The following is a 13,628-nucleotide window of genomic DNA, read 5'->3' on the forward strand; positions in this document are numbered from 1 at the left end:
ACAACTGTCTTCTTGCCTCTACTACTACATTGTGCTTTACTCCACAACTGTCTTCTTGCCTCTACTACTACAATGTGCTTTCCTCTACCCGTCTTCTTGCCTCTACAACTAAATTGTGCTTTCCACCATCTATCTTCTTGTCTTCACACCTAGATTGTGCTTTACTCCACAACTGTCTTCTTGCCTCTACTACTACATTGTGCTTCCCTCCATCTATCTTCTTGCCACTACTACTACATTGTGCTTTACTCCACATCTGTCTTCTTGCCACTACTACTACATTGTGCTTTACTCAACATCTGTCTTCTTGCCTATACTACTACATTGTGCTTTCCTCTACCCGACTTCTTGCCTCTACTACTACATTGTGCTTTCCTCCATCTGTCTTCTTGTCAGTGCTACTACATTGTGCTTTCCTCCATCTGTCTTCTTGTCTTCACACCTAGATTGTGCTTTACTCCACAATTGTCTTTTTGCCTCTACTACTACATTGTGCTTGATTCCACAACTGTCTTCTTGCCTCTACTACTACATTGTGCTTTCCTCCACATCTGTATTCTTGCCTTTACTACTACATTGTGCTTTCCTCTACCCATCTTCTTGCCTCTACTACTACATTGTGCTTTCCTCCATCTGTCTTCTTGTCTTCACACATAGATTGTGCTTTACTCCACAACTGTCTTCTTGCCTCTACTACTACAATGTGCTTTCCTCTACCCGTCTTCTTGCCTCTACTACTACATTGTGCTTTCCTCCATCTGTCTTCTTGTCTTCACACATAGATTGTGCTTTACTCCACAACTGTCTTCTTGCCTCTACTACTACAATGTGCTTTCCTCTACCCGTCTTCTTGTCTCTACTACTACATTGTGCTTTACTCCACATCTGTCTTCTTGCCTCTACTACTACATTGTGCTTCCCTCCATCTGTCTTCTTGCCACTACTACTACAACTACATTGTGCTTTACTCCATCTGTCTTCTTGCCACTACTACTACATTGTGCTTTACTTCACATCTGTCTTCTTGTCTCTACTACTACATTGTGCTTCCCTCCATCTGTCTTCTTGCCACTACTACTACATTGCGCTTTACTCCACATCTGTCTTCTTGCCTCTACTACTACATTGTGCTTCCCTCCATCTGTCTTCTTGCCACTACTACTACAACTACATTGTGCTTTACTCCATCTGTCTTCTTGCCACTACTACTACTACATTGTGCTTTACTCCACATCTGTCTTCTTGCCACTACTACTACATTGTGCTTTACTTCACATCTGTCTTCTTGTCTCTACTACTACATTGTGCTTCCCTCCATCTGTCTTCTTGCCACTACTACTACATTGTGCTTTACTCCACATCTGTCTTCTTGCCACTACTACTACATTGTGCTTTACTCCACATCTGTCTTCTTGCTTCTACTACTACATTGTGCTTTCCTCTACCCGACTTCTTGCCTCTACTACTACATTGTGCTTTCCTCCATCTGTCTTCTTGCCAGTGCTACTACATTGTGCTTTCCTCCATCTGTCTTCTTGTCTTCACACCTAGATTGTGCTTTACTCCACAATTGTCTTTTTGCCTCTACTACTACATTGTGCTTGCCTCCATCTGTCTTCTTGCCTCTACTACTACATTGTGCTTTCCTCCACCCATCTTCTTGCCTTCACGCCTACATTGTGCTTTACTCCACAACTGTATTCTTGCCTCTACTACTACATTGTGCTTTCCTCCACATCTGTATTCTTGCCTTTACTACTACATTGTGCTTTCCTCTACCCGTCTTCTTGCCTCGACTACTACATTGTGCTTTCCTCTACCCGTCTTCTTGCCTCGACTACTACATTGTGCTTTCCTCCATCTGTCTTCTTGTCTTCACACCTAGATTGTGCTTTACTCCACAACTGTCTTCTTGCCTCTACTACTACAATGTGCTTTCCTCTACCCGTCTTCTTGTCTCTACTACTACATTGTGCTTTCCTCCATCTGTCTTCTTGTCTTCATACCTAGATTGTGCTTTACTCCACAACTGTCTTCTTGCCTCTACTAATACATTGTGCTTCCCTCCATTTGTCTTCTTGCCACTACTACTACATTGCGCTTTACTCCACATCTGTCTTCTTGCCTCTACTACTACATTGTGCTTCCCTCCATCTGTCTTCTTGCCACTACTACTACATTGTGCTTTACTCCACATCTGTCTTCTTGCCACTACTACTACATTGTGCTTTACTCCACATCTATCTTCTTGCCTCTACTACTACATTGTGCTTTCTTCTACCCGACTTCTTGCCTCTACTACTACATTGTGCTTTCCTCCATCTGTCTTCTTGCCAGTGCTACTACATTGTGCTTTCCTCCATCTGTCTTCTTGCCAGTGCTACTACATTGTGCTTTCCTCCATCTGTCTTCTTGTCTTCACACCTAGATTGTGCTTTACTCCACAACTGTCTTCTTGCCTCCTCTACTACATTGTGCTTGCCTCCATCTGTCTTCTTGCCTCTACTACTACATTGTGCTTTCCTCCACCCGTCTTCTTGCCTTCACGCGTACATTGTGCTTTACTCCACAACTGTCTTCTTGCCTCTACTACTACATTGTGCTTTCCTCCACATCTGTATTCTTGCCTTTACTACTACATTGTGCTTTCCTCTACCCGTCTTCTTGCCTCTACTACTACATTGTGCTTTTCTCCATCTGTCTTCTTGTCTTCACACCTTGATTGTGCTTTACTCCATAACTGTCTTCTTGCCTCTACTACTACAATGTGCTTTCCTCTACCCGTCTTCTTGCCTCTACTACTACATTGTGCTTTCCTCCATCTGTCTTCTTGCCACTACTACTACATTGTACTTTACTCCACATCTGTCTTCTTGCCTCTACTACTACATTGTGCTTTTCTCCATCTGTCTTCTTGCCTCTACTACTACATTGTGCTTTACTCCACAACTATCTTCTTGCCTCTTCTACTACATTGTGCTTTCCTCCACCTGTCTTCGTGCCCCTACTACTATATTGTGCTTTCCTCCACTCTTCTTCCTTCCTGCCTTCACTCCCACAGTGGGAGCATGCCATAACATGATGCTGAATTGCAGACACAATAAAAAGATTTTCAACTCCGCATGAAGATCCGCACATTATACATGAGGATTTTGGTGCAGAATTTCTTGCACGATGGTAAATTCCACTGCATGTTGCGGAACAACTCCACCCATGTGAAAGGTCCTTAATTAAAAAGCAACATACAACTCTGCAGAGTGCCAGTCTAGTCTACTGAATGCTCAGATTACATCTTCACTGCGCCAGGACAAATTTAGCACGTACAACATTGGTCAAAAGGGCAATCTATGCACGTTGCATGACTAAAAAAAGGGGCTCCCTCCTCAGAAATAGCTCCGAAAGTACAGAATACTTTGTAAAGTATTAACAACAGCAGTCAAAACAAAGGTGGGGTACACTTGGCATTTCAGCTTGTAGTGAACACCCTGACCGCCAGCTTGGCAGAAGGTTAATGCTGTCCTTTATGTGCCCTTCTTACTTCCTATGCCTGTAGGAAATGTCAAGATTGCTTTTCTGACCTCACCAAGAACTTAGCATTGTCTTTTTCCAAGCCAGTAGGAAATGTGAAATTGCGGTGTAACAAAGGAAGGAAAACTGACATGGTTGCCGAGATGGGCAACAGATTTCAGCATGTGCACTTAGAATTTCATCTCTAGTAAGTAAGAAATGGAAGTAATGTGCAGCACAATACACCATCACAATAATGGACACATAAGGGGTTGAATCCTAAAAATGGTAAAAGCCCTGAGCGCAAAATAGCAATAAAAGATACGTAACTAGAAATTCACAACGGTTGTCCATAGTAACCAGAGTCCGTCTTTCATTTCTTCAAAGCCCATTGGTACATTTTAATATGTCAATATAATGAATTGGTATAGAGAACTGCTCCAATTTTCCTTTGCACAGGTTTTTGTATATGTTCAATGGAGCTGCATGTATAGATTAGCAAATCTACTGATACTCTAGGGACCTGATCTTCTCATATCTGAGGAAATCAGAGATAACGACACATAGTGCACTACTAGTACTTGCTTGTTCTTGGCAACCCTCTCTCTACAGCCACATATAGATAAGCATATCTTTGTCCAGATGGTCAGGGGCTGCCATCCTAGGCCATAGGCGGTGCACCCCTGCATTAAATATTAGCCAAATCCACCCAAAAATCCATCCAAAAATCTTAATGTGGATAGGGGTGTCGCAACATCTGTCATTTGGGAAAAGAAGGATTGGGTATGATGGATTTCAACTTTCCTGATCCTTTAGTTCTCAAGGGAGATAAATCAATATCACTGGTGTCTGGTAGCACCTTATTCCTTTCTCCCTACTGAGTGTCAGGAACTGAATTTGTCTGGACTTGGATTCCTCTGTCATGCTTTGCAGCTTTTTTTTCTACTGCTATAGAGAGTTTTGTCTGTTCTGGTTTTGCTCAGGTATATGTTCTATACTTCTAGTGATGCGTTAATGGACTGCATTTGTTCTGTGGCCTTATTAACCCACAGCTTAGTACTTCCTGTCTTCTGCCTATTCTGGCTATCAGTTAAAGGGGTTGTCCTGCGAAAGCAAGTGGGGTTATACACTTCTGTATGGCCATATTAATGCACTTTGTAATGTACATTGTGCATTAATTATGAGCCATACAGAAGTTATCAGAAGTTATTCACTTACCTGTTCCGTTGCTAGCGTCCTCGTCTCCATGGTGCCATCTAATTTTCAGCGTCTAATCGCCGGATTAGACGCGCTTGCGCAGTCCGGTCTTCTTCTTTTCTGAATGGGGCCGCTCGTGCCTGAGAGCGGCTCCTCGTAGCTCCGCCCCGTCACATGCCGATTCCAGCCAATCAGGAGGCTGGAATCTGCAATGGACCGCACAGAAGAGCTGCGGTTCACCGAGGGAGAAGATCCCGGCGGCCATCTTCACCAGGTAAGTAAGAAGTCACCGGAGTGCGGGGATTCGGGTAAGTACTGTGCGTTTTTTTTTTTTAAGTCCCTGCATTGGGTTTGTCTCGCGCCGAATGGGGGGGCCATTGAAAAAAAAACAAAACCCGTTTCGGCGCGGGACAACCCCTTTAACTTGCTTTTCTGAGCATCTCATAGATCTAGGCCTCGCGCAAGTCATCTCTGTCAAAGAGTACTTTTTGTCGAAGTGTCCTGGCAGTTAAACATGGCAGCTAGACAGGGCATGAGACAGTCATGCTACATCAGCAAGCTTAAAGGGTTTGTACCAAGATCAGAAGTTATTCCCTATCTACAGAATATGGAATAACTTGCTTATCGATGAGGGTCTCACAGTTGAGCGCTCACGATCTCAAGAACCGGGGTCCCACTGCCTGTCACTACAGTGGTCGCTTCTCCCTCAGCAGTGGATATCAGAATGAATGGAGCGCTGGCTGTACATGTGCAAACAGGGCTCCAAACATTTCAATGAAGCTGACGAAAATACCAAAGCGCTTGCCCTTGGCCATGTCAGTAGTTCCAAAAAAAGTGAATGGAGCGTCAGTGTGCTTGCATGACCAGCACTGCCTTCAGTCTCCTCCTCACTGCAGAGGATGCAGTAAGCCTGCAGGGAAGATGATGGGGGACATGGCGTGATTGGCGGAAGTCTCAGCAGTGAGACCCACATGGATCAGAAATTATCCCCTATCCAGTGGATAAGGGATAACTTGTAATCTTGGTACAACCCATTTAACTTCAACACTATTATCAGTACTCTAGCTTCCATTTTCAATATAGCTTCTCTGCTTGAAAACTAACAACTAATGTCCACCTTCAGTGCATTCTATCTACATCAGCCCCTCTCTCACCTGTATAGCTCACATGCACTCTTCCCTTTCCTAAACTGCCTCAACCACCCGATTTCACCATGAAACACAAAAGTTATGCTCATAAATCAGACTGGAAAAAGCCAGAAATGATGGGCACTGGGTGTAACCCATTGTACAAAATGCTCTTTGAGACCAGGGAGATAACCAGATTTCTCTTTATTACCCACCATTTCTCTGTTCTGAGCGCAATTGGTTCATCATACCACCCAAACATTGTGCTCCATCCAGCCTTTTATGGGGAAGGAGCTGTCCCCCCAAAAGGTGTCAGATACACTGGTGTTTATCACTAACTTCCTCCCTAAGACTTTCATAATTTACAGTTTCTCCCACACACAAAGATGGCAATACACGTAAATTGGTCTTCTTCTGTTTCTGTTTTATCTCTTACTTTTTTAATGTCTCTCCATCTCAGTGCTGAAGATCTAGCAAATTACTGTAAAGAGAAAAGAGACAACATCCAGCAGGAACTAATCTCCCAATCCCTGGGTAGTTTTGATCCCCCTTCATCCTGCACCCCATCTAGTTCACTTTCAGCAATTGACCCAATGACAGAAGTCTCCAGGCTCCTCTCTTCTCACCTTCACGCCTCATCCAGTCTCTCTCCTCATCTCTCATCAGTCACCTCACTGCAGTTTTTAACCTGTCTCTTCTGGAATCTTTCTCTCCTCTTTTAAACATGTCGCCATATCTCCACTACTAAAAAAAAAAACATCTCTTGAGTCTTGACCCATCCTGTGCTGCCAACTACCGACCAATCTCTAATCTCCCTTTCATCTCCAAACTCTTGGAATATCTATCTGCAGCATATGATACTGTAGACCACCAACTCCTCTTCAATCTACTAGACTGGCCTGGCCTTCAGGATACTTCTCTCTTTTTGTTTTCATCCCAGGTCTCTGATCACTCATTCAATATATAATTTGCTGGCTCTCCGTATTTTCCTCTTCCATTTGCTGTTGGAGTTCCTCAAGTTTCAGTTCAAGGTCCCCTCTTCTTCTACACAGTCCCTATTGAACAAACTATCTGCACATTTGGCCTTCAGTACCATTTCTACACTGACAACACACAATTTTATACTTTTACCCATGACATCATACCCTTACTACAAAACACTAACGATTAATCATAGAATTGTAAAATTAGAAGAGACCGCCATGGTTATTGGGTCCAGCCTGCTGCTCAATGCAGGATTCACTAAATCATCCCAGACTGATGTCTGTTCAACCTCTATCCGAAGACTTCCATTGAAGGAGAACTCATCACCTCCCGTGGTAACCTGTTCCACTCACTGATCATCCTAACTGTCATCTCATCTGTGTCTCTATCCTTTCAGTTTTATCCCATTGCATAGAAGAAAATTAGGTTCGTCTGGCATGACATGTTTGTTACAAACCCATGTTGGTTCTGATTAATTACTGCATTCTCATCCAAATACTTGCATACATGCTGTTTAATAATTTGTTCAAAGATCTTTCCTGGTATAGAAGTCAGGCTCACAGGCCAGTAGTTTCCTGACTTTCTACTGTCTCAAAAACCATTTCATCTCTCAAAAGTGGAACTTCTTATGTTTCCACCACCTTATCGTCATAGGTCTGATATTTACATTTCAGGGCTTAGTCACACAGGTGCCGATGCGCCCGTGTGACTGAGCCCTTACTGCACGAAGAAGACAGCCACACTTCAGGACTGACGAGTCCCCGCAGTGTCGAAGAAAAGAACACGTGATAGGCAATGGAGCCGGTCACATGTTCTTTCTTTCGGCGGTGCGGAGATTCGTCCGCATCTGAAGTGCGTCCATCTTTTTGTGCCGATGCGCCCATGTGACTAAGCCCTCAATCTATTATACTACCATAACTTTCATAGCAACACACCTGGTGTTTTAGGGTCATATTTAACTCTGATCTTTCTTTCACCCTCTATAGTCCAATCCCTTGCACGCTCAAGTCACATGTATCCACAGTAAGACAATCTCCTTCATAAAACTTTCCACAGTGCAGCACTACCCTATATCTCCCTCTTCATCTCTGTCTACCATCCTACTCATCCTCTCTGTTCTCCTAATGACCTCACACCAATTTCCTCTTTAATCTGAACCTCCTACTCCCATCTCCAAGATTTTTCCTGAGCTGCACCTGTTCCCTCGAATGTGCTACCTCAGACAACTCCCAACCTCCATAATTTTAAGCATGATTGAAAAAGGCTTCTTCTTAGGGAGGCCTACCAAGGTCCATAATCTAATACTTCTGCATTAATACCCCATATACCTTAAATACACTTCATATCTGTACATACACAAATACGGGCGGGTGACCAGCTCATAGATCTTTATGTATACTATTAATGTAAAGCATGGCTGGACCACTGTATAGAACAAGCACTTGTACCTCTTGTGTCACCTCTATTTCCTCATAGATTGTAAGCAGGACCCTCACTCTTATTATTCAAATTGTCTATTGGTTTAATACTGTATGTAATATCTAATTTTGTCCATGTTCCCTCTGACTTGTAAAGTGCTGTGGAATATGTTGGCAGTATATAATTATATTTTCTCTTAAGTATTGTCCTATTTAGAAAGGAGTTTGGTTTTATGGCTAAATGTTTCTCTAAAAGTTAATAACCTCGATGTACATTGTATTTGTGCTGTAATGAGGTGATATATCTGGATTTTTAAAAAAACGTATAAACTTAGTAATAATTAAGAGGCTCTGGACCGATCAGAGCTTTCTTAACAATAAATGGCCAATCAATAATAGTTATCATTGGTTAATAACTGAGGGTCTATTTATATGCATAGAGGTACAATCCAAGTATAAAAGCAGTAAATGCACACTACTGCACCAGCTCCTATTGTAAGGACTATAAGCAATCTCTAACCTTGAAGCTCAGATGCCCTTTCTTGGACATGTAGGTCTTAAACTATCCAGCTACGATAAATATCTTGACTGTAATCATCATATGGATATTGGTAATTTCATTTATTCCTTGTTTAGTGTTGTGATTACGGTTACTCTGGACACCGGACTGTAGAGAACGGACTGCGGTATGTTGATTGATAACAATAACAGGGAACAACGGAAAAGGGAATATTTTGACATTTCAGTATTTTAGAAAGCCTTTTTTTTCATATAAGGCAACATGATCCAAAATTCCCTCCATTAGAGTAGGTCATTCATAGAGGGGTGCCTCACATTCAACACTCCTCTTTTATTATAGAGCAGAGGGACGCAGAAGAGAGGATTTCTTGTTCTGTTTGCTAGGTCCAACATGCATTACAGGATTACTTATCTATTTGAAGGTCTGCCATCACTTCTTTTCTAAGGGTGGATTCACATAGAGTGGAATTGCCATGGAAAATCCGCTGCATTTACAGTAGCAAAGTATACAATATTTTGAAAATCTCATTCACAAGCTGCAGAGACAATCAGCATGAAACCCATGCAGAAGTTGAATTGTGTCGCAGAATTCAAATTCGCGACACGTCAATTTTATCGCCAACTACGCTGCAAAATTCACCCCCTCTAAATGAGGGGGTGAATTACGCAAAGGAATTCGCGATGAAACCCACACCAAATGGTGCAGGTTTGGAGGTATGCATTCCGCGGCTGATCTGCTGTGGAATGCTCGCTGCGGACATTCTGCTGGAAATCAGCCCAGCCTAAGGCCTTATTCACACAACCATATATACACAGCTGTTTAGCTGCGACCAAAAATTTGGCAAAAATCACAAGCATCTGAAGCTTTGGATTCAAATGTATTCATTCAGATGAGTGATTTTTCGCTCATTTCTACATCAGATGGCCAATCTCTCAAAAAGCATGACGTAATGATCATGGGAGAAGTTAACTATTTTACTAGTTAAGAGGGGAGAATATCTAAAGAAAAATATAATGGGGTCTGCAGAAACTGTAGGGCAAGTGTCAGAAAAGCTAAAGCTAATAAACAAATTGAGGCTTGCAACAGAGGCCAAAAGGAATAAAAAAGGATTTGGGGGTATGTAAAAAGCAAAAGAAAAGTCAAAGATGCTATTAGATGCTTACAAGATGAAAATGGTGAATTGGTTAAGAATGATGTTGAGAAGGCCGAACTTTTAAATTCCTAATTTGTATCCGTTTTCTCTCAGAAAGTAGATGAAACATCAACTGATTTTCCCTGTGCTATTGGGGGAATAAAAGAATGCAGGCTATCTATAAGCAAGGAGATGGTGAGGGAACACATAGCTAACTTAAATGTCTCAAGGTCCAGATGAATTACATCCTAGGATACTAAAGGAAGCAGCGGAGGTAATTGCTGAACCACTCGCCATAATCTTTGAAAATTCCTGGAGAACAGGAGAATTCCCAGAAGATTGGAAAAGGGCAAATATTGTCCCTATCATCAAAACAAGGGAAGAAGGTGGATCCAGGAAACTACAGGCCTGTGAGCCTGACTTCTATACCGGGAAAAATCTTTGAACAAATTATTAAAACAACATGTATGCAAGTACTTAGATAAAAATGGAGTAATTAACCAGAGCCTGCATGGGTTTGTAACAAACAAGTCATGCCAGATGAATCTAATTTCCTCCTATGCAATGGGATAAAACTGAAAGGATAGAGACACAGATGAGATGTTAGAAATAACTTTCTGACAGGATGATCAGCGAGTGGCACAGGTTACCACGGGAGGTGGCGAGTGCTCCTTCAATGGAAGTCTTCAGATAGAGGTAAAGTAATTATCCCCCTCTACTCTTCCTTAGTAAGACCTCATCTGGAATATTGTGTACAGTTCTGGTCACTCCACTTTAAAAAAGACAGACAAACTGGAGGAAGTTCAGAGAAGAGCTACCAAGATGGTGAGCGGTCTGCAAACCATGTCCTATGAGGAACGGTTAAAGGATCTGGGAAGGTTAAAGTTGCAAAAAAGAAGGCTGAGAGGAGACTTCATAGCTGTCTACAAATATCTGAAGGGCTGTCACAGTGCAGAGAGATCATCCCTATTCTCATTTGCACAAGGAAAGACTAGAAGCAATGGGATGATACTGAAAGGGAGGAGACACAACTTAGATATTAGAAAAAAACTTTCTGATAGTGAGGGTGATCAATGAGTGGAACTGGTTACCATGGGAGGCGGTGAGTTCTCCTTCAATGGAAGTTTTCAAAGGCTGGACAAATATCTATCTGGGATAACATAGTGAATCCTGCATTGAGCAGAGGGTTGGACCAGATGACCCTGAAGGTCCCTTTCAACTCTACCATTCTATGATTCTAGCTGCGCATAAAAATCGGGCCATCAAAAATAGAACACCGGCAGATGTCTTCTGCGCTAATTTTATACAATGTGTCCATAGATAGGTCTTGCCATATCTTTAGCCAAGATACGCTGGAAGCTCCCATAGACCCCTATAAAAGCTAGAAAAAAGGGAGGGTGAGGGGAGGAGAGGGGAGTTTAGCTGCGTCCAATGCTGGGAAAAGAACACAGCTGGCCCTATTTAAGGATTAGCCGTCATTATGAAGATTTCTGCTGATCGAGGGGTTTCCACCCTTCAGCGTATTTTTATTGCAGATACGCTGCAGCCACCCGTGTAAACAGCAGAAAATACACAGTTAAAGATCGGGACTTGATCACGACTATTCTTCAGTCATGCGATTTGGTCGTGTGAAAGAGGCCTAGGGGTTTATTGTCAGACCCATGAACAGCTGAGAGTCAACCCCTTAACTTCTTATAGTACCAATCCATCCCATTTCACTACAGCTTACTACACTTATTAAGGGTCCATACTAGATTCAAGTTACCTATTAATGTAAATCAGACGAGTGTAGTTAAAACAGATGTTAAGACAATAAATATGGGTGAAAGTGAAAAGAATTTCAACATAGCAAAAAAAAAAAAAAAGGTCTAATTTATTAATATGGTGTCTGTTTCATATTTATAGTAGAGCTCTTATCTCAGGACGAAGAAGTTTAGGGTCTTGTAGCATTAAAGGTGCAATCCTGAACAGGATTGCACCTTTGATGCTGCCAGATCTCCACTTTTTTGCAGTGGTTACCGGGTTCCTGGATCAGAACCACTTGCACTCCCTGGTAGTGCTGCCGATACCACTACTTTACGTCTTATCTCAGGACGAATGTCTCTATAGAAATTTACACAAATCTTCATATATATTCTTTGTCCGTAGACAAGAGATGTGAATGAACTCTCCATCTTCAGCATAACAACAGCAGTCCCTGAGATCAGTGCCAAGGGACTGTGTTAACAGGCAGTATATTACAAGGTTAACGCACTAAAGCCCTTTTACCCAAAACGAGAAATTCACGATTCTCGTTTGCCTGAGCGTACGAGCTAGTGACGTCATCACCATCTCATTTGCGTTTGAGCAACCTGTTTAGACAGGCAGATCATCGTTGAGAATCGTTCAGTGTTACACATTACTATTCTGTTACTTTCAGCATACTATTTTGCAATGATATGCAGCATTTACAATTTCAGCCTCAAAATGATCCATTTGGACCCAATTTAATTTCCTTGCAGAACTCAATATTACATAGTTAACTTACAGCAGTGTTCCCTAGCCAGTGGCTCAGGACTCACATGAGCCTTGTGTTTCCATGCTGTTGCCACCTGTAGTGACTATTGTGAACCATCGGCACCAGGGATGTTTTAGCATTACTGATGCTGGGCACCATGTTTAGAACCAGATCCTCGTAAGTGGATACTAGTCTATGAAATATATTACTGACTACTGACCCCAGTCTAAGAGCCTTATAGCGTTATTCATTTTCTATAATGCTTTGTCTGACACCATTATGCATGCTATATTTATGTGGTGGCCTCAAGGTAACAAATAGTAGTCTCCATGGATGTAATACAGTGTGGCTAGTACATAAAGCAGTGTAATAACTATAACAATAATACCAGTATCAAATTCCCTGCAACTTCATTAACTAGTCTTTAAGACTCCTTAGGCTAGTTTCACATCTGCGTTGGAACCTCCAGCCGGAGGTTCAGTCGCAGATCTTGCTCAATATGCCGGTAGAAAAAGCCAGGCAGCCAAGAGAAAACTGAACGGACCCCATTATAGTCAATGGGTTCCGTTCGGTTCCGTCCTGAGACGGGCCATGTGGCACAGGGGATTCCCCTTTCCTGCTCCCCGAACAGAACCCTGAGCACAGATGCGAAACCACCATTAAACAAACATTAGGTTTGCAATGGACTTGAAATTCTGCATTTTATGACTAGGTTGCTCCTACTGCTAAAGGGAATATGTTAAATAACATCACACTGGGAACTTGCCGTTAATGCGATTCCCTGCAACCTTTTCCAGGATTGACTAACACAATACAATGTTATACGATGCAATTCAATACGATACAATAGCAGATAGAAGAGATTCATTGAGTATCATAACGGTGTTGTGGTACAGAAAGCAGAAGAGCAGCCATGCTTTACAATCTTAATCATGGAGTCCTCTAGATTTCCTTACCTGAAATGATGAATTGTGAGATACAGACAACAAAAAGTGCTAAAAAATCCATGCTTTCCAAAATATATCCATCCAATTTCCACAAGAGTTCATAGATTTGGTGCGGGTCACATATAAGTTCCTCCTGACGGTTTAGTTTGGTGCTGCTCTAGCATACCGTACGTTCTCACTGCTTTCCCATGGACACTGGTATACTACTGTCTCGCTGCTGTCTAAGCTCTGGGAGTTTAAGTTCCTTTTTCCTGTTTCCTTTTTAGATTAGGATGTGAAAGGCAGGATCTTTAAGGTAT

At 42.2% G+C, this 13,628-nt stretch overlaps 1 protein-coding gene across 1 annotated transcript in view; it reads right to left on the reverse strand.

Moving 5' to 3' along the window:
• Nucleotides 1–13,524, reverse strand: part of TEK (TEK receptor tyrosine kinase) — a 104,461-nt gene extending 90,937 nt beyond the window's left edge. The window contains exon 1 of the mRNA XM_066604296.1: nucleotides 13,339–13,524. Within this exon, the coding sequence (XP_066460393.1) occupies nucleotides 13,339–13,390 (52 nt within the window). The 5' untranslated portion in view covers nucleotides 13,391–13,524. The remainder of the gene's footprint in view (nucleotides 1–13,338) is intronic.
• Between the last annotated feature and the right edge of the window lie 104 nt (nucleotides 13,525–13,628).

The sequence above is a fragment of the Eleutherodactylus coqui genome, chromosome 5, assembly GCF_035609145.1.
Source record: "Eleutherodactylus coqui strain aEleCoq1 chromosome 5, aEleCoq1.hap1, whole genome shotgun sequence".
Lineage (NCBI taxonomy): Eukaryota > Metazoa > Chordata > Amphibia > Anura > Eleutherodactylidae > Eleutherodactylus > Eleutherodactylus coqui.